This window comes from Plodia interpunctella, chromosome 7, assembly GCF_027563975.2.
Source record: "Plodia interpunctella isolate USDA-ARS_2022_Savannah chromosome 7, ilPloInte3.2, whole genome shotgun sequence".
Taxonomy (NCBI): Eukaryota; Metazoa; Arthropoda; class Insecta; order Lepidoptera; family Pyralidae; genus Plodia; species Plodia interpunctella.
This window is the reverse complement of record NC_071300.1, coordinates 6,017,876-6,040,771: the sequence shown is the minus strand read 5'-3', so window position 1 is coordinate 6,040,771 and position 22,896 is coordinate 6,017,876. Positions and strand designations below refer to the sequence as shown.

At 36.7% G+C, this 22,896-nt stretch overlaps 3 protein-coding genes across 4 annotated transcripts; 2 read left to right on the top strand and 1 right to left on the bottom strand.

The window, feature by feature from the left end:
• Window positions 1–884: 884 nt before the first annotated feature.
• On the top strand, window positions 885–4,841 carry Strip (Striatin interacting protein). The gene has a single exon (XM_053747265.1). The coding sequence runs from the start codon at window positions 1,027–1,029 to the stop codon at window positions 3,505–3,507; it is 2,481 nt and encodes an 826-aa protein (XP_053603240.1). The 5' UTR covers window positions 885–1,026; the 3' UTR covers window positions 3,508–4,841.
• A 1,314-nt stretch (window positions 4,842–6,155) lies between these two features.
• Abi (Abelson interacting protein) lies at window positions 6,156–12,155 on the top strand. Of its 2 annotated transcripts, none has more exons than XM_053747267.1 (9): window positions 6,156–6,363; window positions 6,462–6,907; window positions 7,261–7,449; window positions 7,831–7,955; window positions 8,520–8,592; window positions 8,819–8,886; window positions 9,442–9,546; window positions 10,103–10,193; window positions 10,638–12,155. In XM_053747267.1, the coding sequence occupies exons 2-9, from the start codon at window positions 6,475–6,477 to the stop codon at window positions 10,799–10,801; spliced, it is 1,248 nt and encodes a 415-aa protein (XP_053603242.1). In that variant the 5' UTR covers window positions 6,156–6,363; window positions 6,462–6,474; the 3' UTR covers window positions 10,802–12,155. The 2 variants fall into 2 exon arrangements, with proteins under 2 accessions (XP_053603242.1, XP_053603241.1); XM_053747266.2 differs by having other exon boundaries at window positions 10,100–10,193.
• Window positions 12,151–22,298, bottom strand: LOC128671102 (cell division cycle and apoptosis regulator protein 1-like). The gene is made up of 15 exons (XM_053747264.1): window positions 21,240–22,298; window positions 20,988–21,130; window positions 20,573–20,798; window positions 20,068–20,357; window positions 19,364–19,643; window positions 18,935–19,088; window positions 18,467–18,720; window positions 17,890–18,060; window positions 17,335–17,577; window positions 16,426–16,664; window positions 15,965–16,067; window positions 14,034–14,148; window positions 13,369–13,604; window positions 12,941–13,056; window positions 12,151–12,817 (listed from the first exon to the last, which is right to left on the bottom strand). The coding sequence occupies exons 1-15, from the start codon at window positions 21,900–21,902 to the stop codon at window positions 12,631–12,633; spliced, it is 3,420 nt and encodes a 1,139-aa protein (XP_053603239.1). The 5' UTR covers window positions 21,903–22,298; the 3' UTR covers window positions 12,151–12,630.
• Between the last annotated feature and the right edge of the window lie 598 nt (window positions 22,299–22,896).

The following is a 22,896-nucleotide window of genomic DNA, read 5'->3' as shown; positions in this document are numbered from 1 at the left end:
GAATGGTCTTAAAAGTGTACTCAAAGGCGACAAAGAGCTGAAAATGAAATATGAAGCTATAAATATGTGTCGTCATATACGAAGTTAAACCTATAGCCGGTTTTTTGTGTTTATATTTTTGATTTGAATATTTTTTGGGTGGAAGTGGTTAATGGATTATGTTGAAGAAGTGGTGGTCGGAAAGTATATACATATCCCAATCCCACAAATAGTGCAATGTGATATCATAATTAGTGTTCAATAATTATAATAAAGGTAATTGTGTTTTACAATGGACTTGAATCATTTAGCAAATTCGTCTTATATTTTAACACTTTGTGTTCTGAAAGCCTATTCAATAATCCACTAAATCCTTCCTTTTTCCTTTAAACTCGCACCACGATTGCGTAGAAGGTATTTTTGGTCGTAAATCTGCAACAATATTGAAAATTGGCGCTTTTTGCCTCAATGTTTGTGTACCTTAGTTGTACCAGTAGCGCCATCTGTGCTGAGCTTTGCGTAATATGCCCTATTAGTAGGTACTCTATATGAAGTACGTACTAAATCCATGGCGACAGTATCCAAAACATCCTATTATAACATAGAATGCTCTAACATTTTAAATGAATAACAGGGTTTATTTTTTACTCTATAATGTTGTAATCCGTGTCCGTGATTATATAAACCCATTTTATTAGTTTTTTTCATATGGCTTTAGGTGGTAATCAGCTTGTCAAATTATTTGCCTAATAATATTAGTAGGTATTATTTCTTTCATCCCACGTAATATAGCTAGAAGATATAGCAAAAGCAAAAATATTTGATAAAGGCATATGAGATGTTGTTGCTTTTTTGTCCCTGATAAATACGTGCTGGCAACATTTACGATCTGTCAATCAATCTGCCAGTGCCAGCCAGAGCCAGCCAGCCATTTCGCCAAGTTGAGACTGCTTAATACATTTATTATTGTTCCTTTTTACTATAAACGTTCACCACTATTTATTTGAAAATGTGAAGGTTCTTTTGTTTGATCGTGTAATATTCATTATGGGAACTAATGGAAATGGGAGACGTGCAAGAGTAAAACTGCCCGTAACCGTAGTACATAATAACAACCGTCGCACCATGGAAGAAGGAGATTGTGTGAATGATATGGAGAGCCCAGAGCTGGATTTCGTATACGATGACTGCGACACACAAGCTAACGAGATAGCAGAGCTATATAGTTACACGGAACACCCCGAATTTCAGCTCAATGTAAAAGCTTTCGAAGATATAATGGAGGAATTCAACTTTCCTCCTAGTTGGCAAAGACTCACAAATATGCAACAACGAACAGTGATAATGAAGTTATTGGAACACTTGGATGTCGCTGTGACTGAGATCCGCATGCGGGCTACGAGATGTATTTTTTATCTAGCACAGGGATGCTGGGCTGAAATGCAATCTGATTCAGAGCAAGCCCATTGGGCTCGCATAAATATCATGACTTTATACGATATGGGCACATTTGCCGCATTTGTTGAACTTTTGAATTTAGAAATAGTTCACAGCAATACTGCTATAGCTTCCAGGAAATTAGCTGAATCTTTGGCAGACTCAACCAATCTACGAGTAATTTTATCAGTATTATATTTGATTACAGAATATATGAGAACTGAGAAAGACAACCCAGAATCTGAATATGCTCACTTAGTGAAAAACTTTAAAGAAGAACTAGGCACTCCATTTGGAGATGAATTACTGCCTGTTAAGTTGCTAAGTATGGTGACTCACTTGTGTGCTGGAACAACTCCACATTTTCCCATGAAAAAAGTGCTTCTTTTATTATGGAAAGTGCTCCTTGTCTATTTGGGTGGTTCAAAAGAGTTGAAAGAGAGAAAATTGAAGCTCAGAGAAAAATATGGACTGGAACCATTATCTGAAGACACTCTGGAAATTATTAAAGGAATGCGTGCCAGTTCACCTCCTCCCAGTGCAGCTGATATGCTGGAAAATCAGAATCCTGGCCAGAGAAAACTGAATGTGAAAGATGTCAATGAAAGAGCTTTACGGCGGCAAACTTTTATGAAACAAACTTCTTTGGATGAATCTGATGAACAAATATTTGTTGACAAAGAAGAAACTGGCAATGGTTCAGAAGATTATTCTATGGAGTTCCAGTCCATGCCTTCTGAGAATCAGAGAAATGAAAACCAACAATGTCCATATTACATGTATTTCAAACAGTTTGATAGTCCCCCTCCACCGCCACCCTTGCCAAGAAGTCTACCGTGGCAGTCTAAAGTGCGTCAAAGAGATATTGACATGTTTTTGGATAATGTCCGGATAAAATTTGTGGGATATTCTCTACCAGGAGATAGGCAAACTATTGCAGGTCTACCACAGCCTATACATGAGGGAATAGAAATATTAAAAAAACACATGTATACAAGTTTATCAGAAATTCAGGTAGAAAGAGAAATGGAAATAGCTCGAAGTCCACTCACAAAGGGAGAGAAAGAAGTTGAAGAAACAGAAGCTGAAATACTCTACAGAGCTATGCTCCCAAACCTGCCCCAGTATATGATTGCTTTGTTGAAAATTTTGCTTGCTGCAGCACCAACATCTACAGCTAAGACTTATTCAATCAACATAATGGCAGACTTGCTGCCTGAGGAAATGCCAATGACAGTTCTACAGTCACTGAAACTTGGTATAGATGTCAATCGCCATAAAGAGATTATTGTCAAAGCTGTTACAGGCATTTTATTATTGCTATTGAAGCATTTCAAGCTAAATCATGTTTACCAATTTGAATTTATGTCACAACACTTGGTGTATGCTAACTGTATGCCTTTGGTATTAAAATTCTTCAATCAAAACATTCTGTCTTATGTGGGAGCCAAGAACTCCATTCCTATATTTGACTTCCCTGCATGTGTCATTGGAGAGCAACCAGAATTGACTAAAGAATGTTTGGATATTGGAGATTTATCAGTCCTATATTCATGGAGGAATGTCTTCTCATGCATCAATTTATTAAGAATTTTAAACAAACTGACAAAATGGAAGAATGCTAGAATCATGATGTTGGTTGTTTTTAAAAGTGCGCCCATATTGAAGCGGACACTCAAAGTCAGACATGCACTGATGCAATTCTATGTATTGAAGTTACTTAAAATGCAAACAAAATACTTGGGTAGACAATGGAGAAAAACAAACATGAAAACAATCAGTGCTATTTATTCTAAAGTACGACACAGGCTCAATGATGATTGGGCATTTGGGAATGATGTTGACGCAAGACCCTGGGATTTTCAAGATGAGGAGTGTGCTCTGAGGGTCAGTGTGGACCGTTTCAATCACAGGAGATATGGCACTGGAGGAGACCAAGAGATAGATCTGACACCGCTTGAAACTGATATAAACAGTGTTCTTGAAGGTAACATAGACCTTGATGATGAATTTAAGGAAAACTATGAGGCTTGGCTTGAACAGGAGGTTTACAATAATGAGATTAATTGGGATATATTATTGGCAGCATAATTAATATGTTATATGTCATTTTTAGACTAAAATACTTGTTTTTGTTGTTCAATAACCAATTTGATTGACTCATTACTCTGTAAATTAACAATTATCAGGTGCACCTAGTTTGTGATCATCATTTTTCATAAAACATATCTACAAGTTCGTATTGTGAATTTGTAGTCTTCAATTTTTTTTCAGTAATAGAGACAGACTAGATCATGGTTTATTTATTATGCATGTTTCAATAAAATTTATGATAATTTCTAGTTTTTAAATATGTGTAACTACTATTATTAAAATTTCACATTGTATATTTATATGCAAACAAGACTAACTGTATTAAATGTGCTTACACTTTTATGATATCTTGACATAACAAATATCTGTTTGTTATCTGTCACAGTAAAACCCTGAAGAGCGGCTACACCTAGTATTGGCCGGTCTTCTTTGGTCACATGTAGTTAAATGTAGATTTAAGATAGGTTAATTCGTGTACATTCATTTTTTCAGACCTGACATGAATACTAGTACCTTAATATGCATGCATACGATTTTCGACCTCAATGAATTCATCAATCAAAAATATAGGTTACCATATTTTTGAACTCTTATTGTGTGAGACTACTGCATCTTACAGTGTATAAAAGTCAAAGAAAACATATTAAGTCTTTGGCCTTAAGACAATAATAGGTCGATAGTATGTACTCGTATTTAGGTACTAGTATTCATACTAGTAAAGAAGACTTAATACGTTTTCTTTGACTTTTATACACTGTAAAATCTTAAAAACGAATGTACACGAATTAGCTTAATCTTAAATCTATGTTTAACCATCTGTAACAACTGCACCAGTCTAGCCGGAGATAAACACGATACACCTAGGTATAGCCAATGAAGACCGGCTGCACCCAGGTCTAACCGAAATGATAAAGGCTAAACTTAACGTAAGCAGGCTATACCTAGATGTAGCCAATTGAGACCTAGATCTAGCCAGCTAAACCTAGGTCTAGCCGCAATTCGGGATTCAGCTGTAAACATATCTGTATAGTTTTGTTTACATATAAGTATGTGTCGTAATGTTGGGATAAGAAACAAACTTATTATTAGATTACCTTAATGTGTAACAAAAGATGAATTATAGATCATGTTAGTTGAAATTGAGTGTAGTTAAAAGCAATATTTCGTCTGTAAGGCTGAAATAAGTATGTGTCGAGTTATGTTACAAAGAGTACTACTTAATGAAATGAATGCAATTTCACATTTTTTACTTTTTTCAAATATCGATTCTTTAGTTATATATTCCATATATATGTATATGTAAAGGAAAATAAATTTTAAACCAATGTAAATATTTATTTTAATGCAAACAGTGTTCAGTTTATCATCATATACAGAAAAAAAACACATAAAACTAAATAATTTTTTAATGCACACAACACAATGTTCAGTTCAGTTGGATCTTCAGTTCAGTTCATCATATACAGAAAAAAATTTAATCGGAGCAGTTTCATAAATAATGCAATACTGAAATCTATTATTATTTATTAATTAAGGGGCAAATAAATGTACCACCAAAACATTATTTTGCTAAGCCTGATTCATTTGAAATTTACATCTTGTTTTCTTGTGAAATCAAGACTTTTGGTGTTTTTATGCTTAGTCTACAATTTACATTTTTTAAATTTAGAAAAGTTCCATAGGTACCATTTAGGACCTCTTTTTAGTTTCGTCGTAATCGGGTACAAATTGGAACTTGTTGGTACGGTACGACGCAATTTCAACTTTGCATTCATAAATATAAAGCTCAAAACTCTTAAGCAATTTTTTATCATTATACCTAGCATTTTTATTTCAGCATTATCCGGATGGAGTTTTATATTTTTATTATGTTTCTAAAAAACTTAAATTTGTGGCAAGTGGAATGTGTGCAAGAGAAAGAATTCTAACGCGCGTTATAAACTCAACCCGCCCGAATTCAATGTTGAAGTTGGACTGATTCTTTTACAATAAAACAAAGTATTTGGGGATTCGTGGCACTGAAAGGCACTTATAAAACAGCATATTTGTGCTACATTCGCATTTTAATTTTCCGCCATGGTCGGACTAGTAATGATGACACGCTATTTAACCTATATTTGATGTCGAGCCTGACTGTAGGTCTATCATAAGTACCAAATCTAAATTCAATCAAAATTAGTCCAGTGGTTTATTATTATTGGATATACCTAACGCTTTATTATCTAAATGGGCTGTGTTTATTATCGAAGTTTATGTAGGTATTTGTACATAGGTTCCATTAGACACATATATGCGCGACCTCATACATACGTTCAGTTATATAGTTAATTTACTCTTTGGTTCAGTTTCTTTTCAGATTTGGAATGTTCGGTAGGTAGGTAGGTCTGTATCGTATTAGCGATTTTGTAAAAAGTGTTGTCATTAAACTATTTCGGTGATTATTTTATTATTATTTAGTTACCTACAAACCTATTTATTTTTAGTGTATTTTTTTATAGTTTTAAATTATCTTGATGGTACGTGGATCTTGAACTGAATCGCAGAATGATTAGGTTTCCACGTTCGGAAACTTAATAAGTGCGGCCGAGCTAAAAAATAAATTGTCAGTCACAGTCACCCATTGACACTTGTCAATTTTGATGCATGCATGACATCAAAATATATTTGGGCTGGGTTGATTATTGTGAAAGAAGCTACATATTTGTTAGAGTTTTGAATGATATATTTTACAGAACAACTGGATCAGTAATTATCAATATAAATTGTAAAATACATATTCGTCTGAGTATTTTTTTAAATCAGGACTATAATAAATAGCGCTCCGTCCGTTGAAGCATCATCAATAGCCGACAGGTGAGACTCGAAAAAATAATGCTTTCAATTTAATCGTTTAATAGTTTCATAATAAACAATATATAATGTTCAAATATGGATATAACTTCAATTTACAGGTAATCATTTAAAATGGCTGAACTAGCAGCATTGCTCCAAACGGAAATCCCAGAAGGACGTAATCATCTCACCGACAGCCACACCAATTTAGAAAGGGTGGCAGAGTATTGCGAAGCCAACTATTTCCAGGCCGAAAACAAAAGACTGGCCTTAGAGAGCACCAAAAATTATACAACACAGTCTTTGGCAAGTGTTGCTTATCAGATAAATACTTTGGCATATAATTTCCTGCAACTGCTGGACTTGCAAACAATGCAACTTGCAGAAATGGAAGGACAAATGAACCACATTGCCCAAACTGTAGCTATTCATAAAGAGAAGGTAGCTAGGAGGGAGATTGGGGTGTTGACTGCGAATAAGGTGACTAACAGGCAATACAAAATCATTGCTCCTGCTAACCCTGAAAAGCCTATCAAGTATATTCGGAAATCTATTGATTATACAGGTATGTTTTATAATGAACTATTTGTAAATACTTTATGACTTGCAACCCATATGGAATCCCATAGTATATAATATGCCATGAGCGCTATAGACAGTTCTATAGATGTTTATGTGTTTCCAACAATATAGTTTTAAGATTTAAAATTGACCATGTCATTCATGAAAAGTTAATGAATGTTGCTAAATCATTAATGTATTTAATTGAGTTCTCTACTACTGTGTTGGTGAGATCCTTACTTGTTTAGTCGTGGAGGAGGAGTATATCATGTACGTGAGAAATTCTAGCATAGAGTTTATAACTTTATCAGATGTTAGAAAAATATTTTAAGTACATTACTCTTCTTTCTACTGTAGCTTTGGATGACATTGGTCATGGAGCTCGTTGGAACGCAGCGGCGACGGGCACGCCCCGCGGCCGCCGCTCGGGCTCCGCCCCCGGGCCCGCGCCGCTGCCCGCACCCACCACCAAGCCTCCCACGCCTCCTGCTGCCGTTAGGTCAGCTTCTGCTGCTAATACTGGCACACTTGGACGTGGAACACTAGGTAAAGAAGCATTGTCTTATCCTATTTATTTAAAGTGATGTTGCACAGATCGTAGTGAAAACATTAGGTAGGTATGTGTTTATATTTTCCTAAATTTATATCTTAACAAGGTACATCCTGGTACTTGGTAACCAAAAGAATTTTGGGATAAAATACCCATATGTCTTATCCTAATATTGTGAGGATGTGTGTGTATGTATGTTATTCTTTCACGCAAAATTTACTGGACCTATTGTTATGAAATTTGGTACATGAGCAGAATATAACTACTTTGAATAACACATATTAATACATCCAAACATTCACACATACCTATGTACGTAGCTATATAGGATTGTTCGATAATTCTAGTGTTATCTTATTCGTCTATAACTGCGGCAGGCAAATCATCTCGCGAGTACCGCACGCCGCCGGCGGTGGCGCCGCCGCAGGTGCCGTCGCACTACGCGCCCAACTACCCGCGACGCCCGCCCGGGTACTCCACGCTGCCTGTCGCTCAACCACAGGTAATATTTAATATTCATAGCAGACAAGAGTTTACGCCCAGTATTTGATCAAACAGTCGAGCGCAAACTTATGTATCAGTTGTGCTTGATCTATGATTCATAGTAATTTTCTTTTCTGTAACCTCATGTGGTGTGTGGTGCCGCCCTAGAATCAGATCACTCATCCTCCCGTGGATGTCGTACGAGGCGACGAAAGGACACATAGCCTAGACAGCTTACCTTTACTATTCATATTTTTTATTGATTTTCACAAAGTTTTTATTTCCATTTCAAGCTTCACAAGCACAAATTAAGAACTTGTGTAAATTCTATAAAACCATAGTTAGAAGTACATTTCTGTTAACTAACAGGAAATTAAAAAAAATGCGTATCTAATCATGTAGGAGCTGGAACAAACTCAATAAGTATTTCGCCATCACATTTTTATTGAAGTATTTACCAATTAGCATAATTTATTGTACCACATTTTTAGTTTTGGCTATAAATAAAAAGAAATCGGCATGTGTAATATGGCATTTTTAACTGTTCTTTAGTCACAAACTTGACCTGAATATTATTTTCTAGGTGGGCATGGTGCACCCCAACCAACACCAGGCTAACAATTACTCCCAGCAGGATATGCACTCCAGCATGCCTCGTGAGTATTCTTTTTTTGTTTTAGTGGGAAATATTTACATAACTTTTGAATTGTAATAATTGTATGCACTTATTCAAAGCCATTCATGACCGGTATCCAAGAGTAAAATGCCAATTCTTCTTATCCATACTTAGTGAAGGCCAGTGCCCCTGCATTGAGGACGATTATATGAATAATAATGATATTAGTATTGTAATTTAGTAATGATAATTTTGTAATGTTTCAGCACCTCCATCTCCTTTGATTGGATCTGATGGCGAACACAGCCAGCATTCTATGTCGCTGCCTGGACAGGTATTTTCATAAAGAATATATTTAGTTAGTTACAAAATTAAAAAAAAAATCCTAATTTGTTTTGGATTCGACAAAATAGGCATAGATTTTAAAAGGGATGAATTAAAAAAGACAAGGGAAAACAGGTAGCCATTTCATTAGATTAGAACTTACGAACCGCTTATTGTCGCGTTAAGGTGCTCCCACGTAGCGTCTTACGAACTGTTATATAAAACATTTATTGTCTCTTAAACACATTCTTGACGAGAGAGTGTCCAAGACAGCAAGTGTTTTTCACACACCTTTACTTATAAAAAGTATATTTTGTATAAACGACGTTTGTTTGGGCTTTACATATGCCACATGACATATGGGGCTAACAATGCCCAAACAAACGACCTCGGTGACGCAGTGGTAAAGTGCTTGCCTCTTGAGGGCATGATGGACAATGATCTTTTTCTGATTGGCCCATGGCATACTTTGGGGCTAGCTCAATCTTTGTGATTGGTCCTAATATATTTATTTATTTAATATATTATATTGAATACATACAGTATTTGCGTATGTGCGTTGCAGCTGGGTCCGGGCGCGGCGCGCGGCGGGTCGGTGTCGCCGCCGCTGCCGCCGCCGCCGCACGACGACGAGCTCGCGCTCGGCTTCGGACGCCCGCAGCACTACAATGTGAGTCAACATAATGTGATGTGTCACATCCCACTTATTACAATAACGCTTTAAGATCCTATCTAGCCGCGCACTAGCGCCACCGTCACATTTTCATTCATTTATTTTAATTAATTATTACCGAAAACTAAAAAGAAAACCACAGAAGACTATGCTATAATGGACAACTAACATTTTATAAGAAAGTCAGTATTATGTTGTTTGTTGTGTGTCGTATATACTATTATTGTATTTCCAATTTCTAATTTTGTGAATTAAGAAAAGAACCTGTCACAACACTTAGTGTTTAGCACTGGTTACGAAAATATTAAATGTCATCTTCGGAAATGCAGGAAATAGCTAATCTATACATACTCCAAATTTCCAACCAACGAAAGTCCAAATTTGCATAGCAACACAACTATAATATACCTATACAAAAAACACAAGTCAAATAACTGAAAGTAATAAAAATACCAAATGTGTTAAACATTGTCTTTATTTTGTTCTACAAATAAATCTAGAGACGCGTATACGAAAAATGAATCAACAATTAAAAGTGGATATTTTCCAGAAGATGGGTGCTCAGTACACGAGCGCAATGCCGGCTATTGTGCCCGATGAAGAGGACTTGCCCGGATGGGTGCCCAAAAACTACATTGAGAAAGGTATTTTTATGCTATTACATTGGAATTCAATTGCTAGTCTCGGCAGTTCAATTTTTATTATTATGCTAATACTACTTTAGAGCTTAGAAAAGTAAGTTATATAGAGTTTAAGCGTGGAAAAATGTTTGGCCACTTTGTACGACCTAATAAAAGGCAAAATAGAGGCGAGAAGAAAAGGATAGGCTTTCCTTTTGGACCAAATGAAAGGGAGAGCATTGCATGAAAGAGTAAATACATACATCCTCACAAACTGGCATTTATAATATTAGTAGGATATACAAGAGCGGGTTTTTGTCCTAAGATGAAGTCACAGTCAGAAAGGTATATAGTAAAAATATACGCGACGATTAAGATAAGTAAATACTAGATTAAAAAATACCCTAACTATAAACCTACCTATTTACTAATAAATGTTTATTATTTAAAAACTTATGTATTTGATAGTGGTGGCGATATACGACTACTACGCAGACAAAGAGGACGAGTTGTCGTTTCAAGAGAGCGCGGTGATCTTCGTGCTGAAGAAAAACGACGACGGCTGGTGGGAGGGCGTCATGGACGGCGTCACCGGACTCTTCCCGGGGAACTACGTTGAGCCCTGCGTCTAGCTCTCTGCATTACGTTATCACAGTATAATACACACCAAGACATTGTCATTATTATCATCAAAATAGGCTATCGGCGCAAAAGTAGGCAATCGATGTACTGTTGTTATGTTACTACAACATATATAATGACTAGCTGCGCCCCGGGGCTTCACTCCCGTGGAAATTTCAGGATAAAAAGTACCCTATGTGTTATTCCAGGTTATTTTCTAATTCTATATAATATGATTTCATAACGACCGGTCTAGTATATAATGCATGAAGAGGTGACATATAAACTTATTTTCGCATTTATAAAAAGATATTTCTGGAAAAAAAATTAATTAGCTTCATACTGCTGCTTAGACGCCTCTTAAGAGTCAATTGTGGATTTGAGGAGAATTAAATACACTTCAATATAATTTAATTTTAAGGAATTCCTTCAGTTTATTCCTATTGACAATTATTTCCTTAAAAACATAAGATTAATAATAATTTTGGCCAAAATATATTTCTGAAAATGTATTTAATTGGAAGGAAATTTATATGAAAAATTCCAAGCGCGTCACGTCGCTGCGAGTTGATAGATATTTTTTGGTTTATTTTAGTTTTATCATTTAGACTAGTATACATTTATTCATACTTTATTATTCCCTATATTTAATTTACAATAGTCGGTGCATTTTCATTGTTTCATGTATAAATAGGCAAACTAATTAATCAATATAAAATTCAATATTAGCGAATTATTTCGACCTTTCTGGTTCCACTTTAGCGACTATTTTTAGTTATTTTATTGTACATATTTTAACTACAATTATCTAATTGATTTCTTCTTATTTTTATTAATGTAGAATCATGGGATGGAATTATATTGTACTTTGAGTCTGCCTAAAAATCATGTAGTTTTTCTATACCTATAGAAAAACTTTTAGGCCGACTCAAAATACAGCGAGACAGAATACAGATTATGAGGTCATCATCTTGCGTAATAATGTGTGTGTAGGTAATTTCGATGTCAATTTTCTGAAGTTCAGTCTTATCACTCATATAAACTGTCGCATGACATAATAGTTGAAATTCTTAAGAATAAAATGTAATTAAGATTACTATGAGATTAAAACATTGATAGATTTATTTCTCCAATGCTTTTATAATAATGGGCGATTTTATTACCTGCTCTTGTAGGTAAATATATATTTTATAATAAGAAAATATATAGCTATGCGCTAGACATAGGCCTTAAATAATTTATATTATTTGCATTTATTTCTTATTTTATGCATGTAGTAATAATAATATTTTAGTTAATTGCTATTTCAAAAAATAGAATATTAAAATAGTATAAACTGTTTATAAATAAAAATCATTCATTATATATATCAAGTTTTATTGCATTTTTTTTAAATGCTAAAATCCTTAAATCTAGTTTCCAAATTTTCTATTTACAGACTTATAAACGCTAAAGTAAATATGTTAGTCGTGCATCAGAAAGATGCCACTCTAAATAGGCGTATACGCATCGGGTGCTCCTTTAGACAGTTACAACTAGTAATGGTTGTAGTTCGAACTGATTATTTTAACATAAAATGCTACACTATCCATCAATGTGTAAGAATGTCCTTTCATTAATCAATGAATATAAAAATAAATCTATTTTATCCGATGTGTGGTAAACACACACATATGATTTAATAATGAAACTTCACCATATTTATACTGTTTTCAAATGAAATAATATTACTTTACATCTCACAAAGTAATAAAAAATGCGTAAGGCTCGGATTCCTAGAGATAAATTGCAGAAAACTATAGTAAAATATATAAAACCAGTCCTTAAACAATTGATGTACTTAAGACGTAGCAGATTCATCGAGATCCATATTCTCTGATGCTGTATTGTCAGGTTCTTTCGCGTCTGACACAACGTTGTCTCCCTCCTTGCTTTCGTCAGTTTGTTTGGCTTCTTCAGTCGCTTCAGACTTTTCTTCTTTCGGTTCGGCTTTCATTTTGACCTCATTCTTTACTTTTGTTTCCCCTCTGTGAAATAACAAAAAATATTTGTAGACTCACAAATTTAGTTCCCGTCAAAAATTCAACGAATTTGTACTAGTATTCTTACGCTAAATGTTAAATGTATGGTAATGCTATAAATAAACTTACTGTGCTGGTCCATTGGAAACTTCAACAACATCTTCTTCCTCGAACTTGATGTTGACTACGGCTTCCACCTTAGACTGGATACTCTTTAATGCAGAGTGGAATATCTTTGAGCTGGCCTGTAGACAAATGAAAGGTAAAAAATATTATTCATGCATCAGCAAACAATGTTCTTTCAAAATCAAAGTAGGTAATTATGAAATTTGTTATCAATGTAAATTAATGTTTAAAAATATATATTTAGTTCGCTATTCGAACGAACAACACACCAAATTATGCCTTATAAAAATATTTCAAACAAGTTACCAATCTTGCAACACATTGGATCTGCTCTCAGTCATTCTTCTTCTATGCCACTTTGGTAAATAGACGTGTCACACTGTAACTTTACAAAAGAGTATCTCGACGTTGACGGCCGTGTAGGTACTCACAGTGAGGGAGGTGATCCTGGCGCGGGCGGCGGCGAGATGAGCGCTGAGGTCGGAGAGCTGCGACTGCGCGCCGCGCTCGGCCTGCTGCGTGCTGACGGCGGCCGCGCGCGCCGCACGCAGCGCCGCGCGCGCGCTCTCCAGCGCGCTCTCCAGCCGCAGCCGGTGCGACGAGCTGCGCGCCTCCGCCGCCACCAGCGCGCCGATGTCGATCACGCGGTTCTTGTACATCACCACGGCTGGACATCAATTTATGTGTCAACTTGGAATATTATATCTATTGAGATCAATAGACATAGTAGACTAGATACTCTACACTACTGATCTACTTTATTCAGTAACCGAGAAAGTAGTTTCCTCTTTTTATTTACGCTGCTGTTGAATCGTAAAGACAGTAGGTTATTTACATAATAAGAGTTATAAGAAAAAGAATCAAGTAGAGAGGAGTGGCGATGCCGAAATCTTCCCAAGCAGACGAAACCTTGACACACCCAATCGTACAAGTATTTACGATAAGAGAGTGCGTCTCACGTCGAAGCTGTCATCGTATGCTTGTCAATCCTTTTCGATAATGGTTTGGTAAATGTACATTAAAAATAAATTATCAAATATAGACCTGGAAAATGTATCAATGTATATCTATAAAATCAACTCCCATTATAACCAACCTCCATCGCTAATGTCCTTAGTTTCACCAGACGAATCACCATTTTCTTCCGGCCTGTTGAACACTGGCAGTAAGTCGCGGTTGCCCGCTGCTATGGCCGCTTCCAATTCTGTGATCTGCAAAAATGATGAATTATGCAGGAGTGCTGTTTTTAATCTGTGTCTCATGTCATATTAAGCAGTAGCAGAGATGGGTTTACGCCCAGTATTTTTCCAAATTCCTCAAAAATAAACCCGACATTTCAGAAAGAAACTGCGAAAATACTAAACCCATTTATGAACAGTAGTGATTGGTCATACCTATAACTATATTGTGTAGATGTAAAGTCGGACATATCAATAAATAAATCAGTTACCAGTGTCTTTAAATGAATCTATTTAAAAACATTTGAAATAAAAACAATTTTCTGACCAAATAACTAAAAATGAATGTGAAATCTAGCAGAATAATTTAGTGGCAAGTTCAACACTATTTATGTCAGCATGCGATGTCGTATATTTCAATAGGCAATTCAGTTGAATTCTAGTACTTCTCCACTTTCATTCGCTTTGCAAATGTGAAATAGAAATCTCCATCTTATCAAATGTTCCGTTAGAAAATTATTATTAGGTCCTTACATATGAAATTGGCGTTTTGTTGTACTGGCCACTTTAATCATAAATTTCTCCTCTTTGGTTAGGAATTTCAAATTCAAATTTATACAGCTATTTACACCATGTATTTGTGTTTCGTTAACCGTCATTCATTTGTCTTCTGATTTTTCTGTTTACGTCATTCAGTTAACAAAATGGAAAACTTGAAATATCGCGTTATTTACGAGTACAAGTTCCACCGTGGCACCAGTGCTGCGGAAACGGCTCGAAGGGTTAATAATGTGTATGGCGGTCGTGCCACAAAAGAAAACACATTGCGTTTTTGGTTCCAACGTTTTTGTTCTGGAAATTTCGACCTGCAGTGCATTTCACAAGCCCCTTGGACGGCCGGAGACCCTAGTTGATAATGAAGAATTGAAGGCTTGAATTGTGGAAGTGGATCCATCGCAAACCACGTCCGAGTTAGCTTCAGGCTTCGGTGTTAGTTATAAAACTATTTGAATCCACTTGAAGCAAATTGGGAAGATTAAGAAACTTGAAAGGTGGGTACCTCACGAATTGAGTGAAGCAAACCGGCAAACGCGTGTCGACTGCTGCGTTACTGATGAAAGGGTTGGAAATGAAGGGTTTTTAAATCCAATCATTACCTATGATGAGAAGTGGATTCTCTACGATAATCGGAAAAGCTCATCGCAATGGCTGGACCCTGGCCAGCCACCCTGCCCCAAGCGAAAATTGATCCAAAAAAAAGTTACTTGTAAGCGTTTGGTGGACTAGTGCCGGTGTTGTTCATTACAGCTTTCTCAAATCTGGCCAGACGATTACGGCAGACGTCTATTGTCAGCAATTGCAAACTATGATGGAAAAGCTAAGCTGCTAAACAACCGAGGCTGGTCAATACATCCACGCCACTGCTGCTTCACGACAACGCTAGACACTGCACAACAGACGGCTACCAAATTAGAGGGGCTTCAATTGGAATGTCTAAGACATCCACCGTACTCCCAGGACCTTGCTCCGACAGATTACCATTTTTTTCGAAATTTGGATAACTTCATACAAGGGAAAAAATTCAACTCCAATAGGGCAGTCCATACCGCCTTCAAAGATTTTATTGATTTCCGTCCGAATGGTTTTTTTTTAGTAAAGGGATCAATGAACTATCTAGAAGATGGCAAAAGTGCATAGATAATAATGATTCTTACTTTGATTAAATAAATAAATTATATTAAAAAATATTTGTCTTTTTGTTCCTCTTAAACCAAACGCCAATTTCATATGTAAGGACCTAAATATAATGCTCCTAGATCTAACATGGGGTAAAAGTTTTTAATCTTACATGGTCCGTCACGTCGTTGTTGACAGATACAGTGCCATCGAGAGGCAGGTCCTGCAGGTCCGCCTGCCCCGACGCTAATTCTTTGATAGCCTGTACCAGTGACCTACACAATAACCAAAAGTCATTAAAATTAAACTGAATGCAATTTTTTCTGGATCAATCAATCAATCAATGACGAGGGATTTTAATACTAAATTTGAAAAACTATTTTTGTTATGTAAGAAGTAAAATTATTTAATCAAACTACACTTTCTCGTGAAAAAATTACCTATTAGATAAAAACTAAAGTTTCAAATTTAATATTATTATTTTGTAAAAATAATAGAATAGATTTCAGTATTATGCAATGACAGAAATTACAAGTAATGTAAATCTGTTCCACAATTATTACAAGTAATGTAAATCTGACACCAGTGTTAGCAACAACTCACTCGCTAATAAGACAGGAACAATGCACTCACTTGTAACTGAAATTGTCTTTGATGCAGACTTTCTCCAGAATGGCCCGGATCTGAGACCTGGAGAGCGCCAGGCCGAGGCTCATGAAGAGGTTCTGGAGGTCCTTCTTGGAGATGTAGCCCACGCGGGAGGTGTCGAAGTACACCAGAGATAGCAGCAGGTAGGGGTCCGGCGGCAGCTCCACGCCGCGGCTGCGGCGCCCGCGAGGGGAGCTGCTGCGCTCGTCGTCGCTGTGAGACTCCTGATAAACAACTTTATTATGTAAAGTTGAAATGGTCACAGAATGTGAGGACCGATCACCCGTCTGGTGCTTGCCCTGGCGTCCCCAACAAGGAAATAATAATAAAAAAATAGTTTTATATCAAAAGTTTGTGTGTTCGAAATAACTTAATTGCTTAAACATAAGACTAGAAACCGAAAAAGCATAAGGAATGGTGGACTTATCCCATGAAGGGATCTACCAGTCAACCGACAGGAAAAGGTATAGTTACAAACACAAAAAGCAAAAGAAGCTATCAACGGCAATATAAAAATCTGTTTAGAAAATTACATTTTGGTTAATAAATGTTTCATCTTAGAATTTATAGGTTTCAACGAATGGTTTATTTATTTTCATCAAAATTCAAGAATAAGTACTGTGAAGAATGTTTACATTAGAACTCCAAGAAAAAACAGACTAGTTTTTTTTTTACAGAATACATTTTTATTTCATGAATAATAAACAAAATTAGATGAACATTCATGTTAAAATCCTGGGCGAAGGTCTTCTCATTTTGCACCTAGCTATTTTTCACATAAAACAGAATCATCAAAATACGAAAACCGGAATTTTGATGATTGTCTTAGTTGGATTAACTGTATAAAATTCCGATTTCTGTAAGATACTACATACATTTTTTCTTGTAACATACCCGTCTATCTCTCCTTCGAGAGTCGCGCCTGTCATCGCGGCGATCATCCTTTTTATCACTCTTTGCATCATCCTTCTTATCACCTTCAGTTTTCTTCTCATCTTTTTTCTCTGTTTTGTCTGCTGGTTTCTCTGGCTCTTTAACTTCCTCGACCTTCTCAGGCAATGTGTACAGAGTCTTGTAGATGTAGAATCCAAAGTCACGCATCAGCATTTCATTGAACAACTCAGCGAAGACAAACAACTGTAGAACATCAATAGCAGTTAAACAAAATTGAAATCTTCCTTCCGTGTTCACCCCCAAAGCATACATAACAAAATCAAGTTATTGATTAATTATAATTACATTTATTCTAAATTCAGTGAGAGAATATTTCTAAATAGTAAAAGTGAGAATTTTTGGATTTTTGAAAAGTGGAGTAGGATATAACTTAGGGTACTTTTTGTTCCGAAATTCCCGAGCCCTAACAAGCAAGTAGTATTTAATATATTGAAAATTGTAATTCAATTATTATGTATTCAAATTATTATCAAACCTTATTATTATATATCAAACCTCGAAGCTGTGTTCCTTGTTGTCGGTGACTCTGTAATCCAGCAACAGCGAGAGCGTGGCCACACTGCAGTTAAACTTGCCGCCCTTAGCAGTGTTGGACGGGTGTACCATGATATGGGGCGTGCCAGGCAGTTCATAACGCTGTTTGATTTGCTGCTTATCTTTCTCCAACTGAAAATTTTCAAATTGTATCAAGGTCTGAAGCAACTAAATTAACATAAATATTATTCCTTCCATACTATTATAAATGTCAAATTCTGCCACACTGTCACAGCTCAACCCCTGGACATATTTTGTTGAAATTTGGAATTGATCTAGTTATTATTTCAGAGCAAAGTAGACGTGCGGAGAAAGAATACGTGTGGAGATGCGGGCAACAGCTAGTTTTCTTTATACATTTTTGTGTCAGGTAAATAACACCATAACTGACCCTTATTCACTGAGCCTTCAGTGAGCACACCATCAATTTTGTAATTTTTGAGTTTGAAGATATCAGTCATGTCCTAACAGTGTCAACATACACATAATTGGCTGTAACTAAGACATTCCTTTAGTAATAATGTACCAAAAGTCTTACCTTCTTTTTCTCTTCCTCAATTTCTTTCTCAGTTTTCTTTTTTTCCACTTTTTCTTCTTTCTTTTCTTCCACAGGCTTTGGCTTCTCCTTGTCTGTCTCCGGTTCCTTTTCACTTTTCTCTTTCTTATCTTTGTCAGACTTTTCTTCAGTATTCTCGTCATCCTCTAGTTCCATTACATCTTCACTCTTGGTTTCTTTTTCTTCTTCAGTCTTGATTAGTTTGGATAAGCGAGAAATCAATTGCGCCCGCAATCCTAAAAATAGAATGAAAAATTACAACATAATAGATTATTTGGTCATCACGCCACTGCTACACTGGAGGTTCCAGGTTTAATCCGGGCAAGTTTGAAAATGTTTTTTTCAGATTGACCTGTCTTTAATGTTCAATGTATAGTACCGTTAAGTTAGTCTCCCATAAGACAAGTCTCGAACTTATTTTGGGGCTAACAAAATCTTCATTTTCCTTACCTTTACAGCTAACTTTACGCGCCCGAAGCTCTTGCCGTAACTGATCCACTTTAATCGTTTTCAGGTCAATCTTAGAGTAATGTGTAGGTTCTGGCCTGTCCTCATCATCATCCTCTTCAATGGTTATTGTACTCGAATTTGCGCTAGCATTATCCTAAAATATTGTATAAAGAATTACAATTTGTGAAACACAAGCGAACATTAATATTAATATGTTGGGAGGGAATCTTTTTTAAGTTTACTTTTCTTAATTTAATTTTGAAATTACTGAAAAATACATATTTGCAAGGGTCATATAAAAAGTATTAATGAAGAAAGCAGATTAGTCCAATAGCAAGTATTCTGGGCCATGAAGACGGTAGTGTAGCGTAGTCTTCGCCTCTTTAGTCGCACGCAGCCGGAAACTTAGAAACAAAACTGGGAACAAACAATTTGGGATATGTCCGCTGAATCTGTCTCCTCGCTTTGCACAGATGTCTCCTCCGTCTTGGGCTCAGCAGATTGCTGGTCTGCAGATAGCTGCTCCGGCGGCTCCTCGATCCTGTTGACGGCGGCGTCGCAAGCCGCTCTATATTGGTCCTGAATGGTTGTCCACTCGATACGCGACGGCTGAGCAGACCACACGTCTGGCAGGAACAACACCACAGTCTCGAGGCGGGACTTGCCGCCGCTGCCCTCGCGCCAGTAGTAAAACTCCACCATTCGGTACCTGCGCGGGTAATACAGTTATAGTGGTATTCATACTCACACAATTGACAGCCCGCCTTACATGGACACGACACATCCGTAGGAGAGTTTGAGGGCTTGAAACCCTTTACATCGAGCGGCTTCCAAGTTGTGGTTTGGCGGTGTACTAACTCCTCCATACTCTCACATAATGAATGTGTGCAGTACCATGACTAATCATAATGACGAAAGGCAAAAGTTTCTTATAAATGTTACAATTGGTTAATTGAATGTGGAAACTTTTGTAAAAGGTGAGAGTCCTATGCTCAGCAGTGCACAAAAAAAAACGAGATGATGATGAATGTTGAAATATAGTTATTAGAAACTTTTGACTTTTGTTGTTAGAATAGACACAAAACAAACCAGCATCAGGAAATCACGCAGAAAATTCTTTGAAAGACACTTACCACTGTGTACATTGTGATAAATCAATGCCAGTTAGGGCTTTGCAAGTGCGTATAGCTGTTTTGACTAAAACTCTAGGATCTGACTGGGGATTTTCACCATCCAATGAGGGACTCCAGGGTCCACCAATAGCGAAATTCTCTGCACCTTTGCTCTTTTGACCCACTAGGAACTTGATCAAACGAGTTGGGTGCATGGGGGATTTACTTGAACGTTTGTCTTTTTCATCAACTTTTGTTAGACCACACTTTTGGTACAAGAATTCCAATGTTGGCATACTGATTAACATCACCTAAAAAACAATAAGATTACATAGTTATTAATGCTAAGTGAACATAAAGCAAGATGTACCTTATTTCCTTAAAATATAATGCAATTCTACTAATAATATCAAAAAAAAGGTTTAGGTGATTGTGAAGTTATCCTGAAATCTCAACTGGAGCAAAGCATCGGTAATATAAATTGTGTGAAAGATTGAAACTGCTGGATTAATTCAGTTTAGTTTACCTTTGCAGAAAATTTATAATCTGCATCTGGTGGTTCCAAGACAGCATCATTGGGTGAAGGGTTGTCAGTCTCCTTACTCATGATGTGATACCCGCAGGGGTTGTTCAGGGCAAATGGGGAGTGGGGTGGGAAAGTCTCCCCCCACTTCACATGGGCATTAAAGAAATCAGATGGAATGTACAGATTAGTATACCTTTGAGCTAAGGTTGGGACATCCATCTTTGATCTATAAAAAAACATTGCAAATTACAAAAAACATGTTTTTTTTTCTGTAATAACATGGTTATTAGGAATTTTCATTAGAAATTTAATTGATATTTCTTTTCTTTCTTTGTGATATACTCATATATCAAAATTTTTAATTGATTTTTTTCTAATGGGCATCACATTGTGAATTAAAATAACTCAAACTTACATATCCAAAGGCATTCTGGGCACCCTGACTACATATTTGATGGGTGAAGGTTGATGGATCACAGGCCGCTTCCTAGGTGGTGAGTCTCTACGGCTGCGGCTATCCATCCTACCCCTAGACCGACTGCGTGTGCGGGAGCGTTTCTACAAAAAATCAACAAGTGTATTAACACATTGTTTTACATTTATATGGGTATGCTGGAGGAAGACCTTACCTAGTGTAGGTTAAAAATAATTAGAAGAAATTACTTACTCTGTCATCACGTCTTGATGGCGGGTCCCGACGATCATCGCGGTTATCACGACGAGGCAATATAGATTTCTTGTTAGCTGGTGGTGGCACAGCATTGTAATTGGACTTTCCCATGTTCTGTTTCTGGTTGCCACCCTGAGGCAACACTTGGACGCGAGTGGCATTCCATTTGAAAGGCATATTTGGATTATAAGTAGCTTCAACAAGTACTCTATCATTGAGCTTTGGGATAACGCCTTTAGCGCACACGGAAGTTTGGTAAAACACGTCATGATCAACAAACCCGAAGTCATTGTGTGTCTTAGTTACAGTACCAGTAAATACGCGTTGTTCTCCCGTGGCCTGCGTCTGGTTAGATTGAGCATTTTGATACATAGCCGGGTTCATGGCACGTGGGGTTGGATAAGCTACTACATTGCCCGGGTACATTTGACCTTGAGACATTTGATTCATCGGCATTTGACCGGCCATGGGCATCCCCATACCTCCCTGTGCCTGCATCATATTTGGGTTAAAAACTGCTTGAGACTGCTGGAAGGGCATCATGCTTTGTTGGGACATCATTGAATTGGGATCCATTATTTGAGCATTCATGCCGGTCATATTTGTATTCACGTTTGACCGAGCCCATGGCGGATTTTTAGCACCGCTGCCTGTCTGCATCGTAATTAATAACTTTTACAATAACCACTAGACTGTCACAATCAACAAATTTCCAAACAACCTAGAAGGTTGGATAATTTCACAAAACGATGAAAACAATGGCAAACATTTTATAAACTCAGTTCACTCATACACGCCGCTTGTCGACTGAGTGACTGATTTTTTCTTTTCATTCATTACTAATCTTGTAAGGGCGTAAGCATGGATTTACTAAGTACTACTATTACCTACTAATTCCAAGGGCGTAAGACGGCTACCACATAAACACGCTTCGATTTAAGGGGCTATATAGAAAGGGATGCAGAAAAGAAAGAGACCTTCCTTTTCTATTACCTAGTATAAACGAAGTACTTAATAAATCCATGTTGACGTACATTTGTTTTAATTGACATGTTTGAAGAAAAGGCCGCGATGAAGTTTGTTGCGCCGCTTCGTCTTCACTTGCGCTTTGGAAGTCGGCAGTAGGCTCAGTTAAGTAATTTTTTACGTCATCAAGTAATGTATGTCATCCTATATTGAATAAATAATTTTGAAATTTATTATATACTATTTATTCATTTAAAAAAAAAAGAGTATCCGTCGATCATTTTCGTAACGGAGTTGTGGCTGGCTCGCACTGTGCAGTACAGGTGCAACCTTACTCTGTACTACAGAGTAAGGTTGCACTTCTTCAGTATAGCCCACTGATATTAAAAACATTAAATGTCTTGGTCGAGCCTGGTTTCCGAGATCATTCGATGCACTGTATTCTGATTAGACCTGCATGCTACCTATATGTATTTTGAAACTATTTTGCCCACAGAGTCTAGTATAAATGTAGTACTATAAGCACGGATTAATATAATTTTGGCCTCCGGCGAGCACTTGGATAACCTGCGAGCAAGCTTGTTATTTATTAGCAAAAACCATTAAAGTTAAATTAAATGGTCTGCGTTTATTACTTTTCTTTTGAAAACATATCGTCGTATGCACAACAAAACAGGAAAGAGCGATG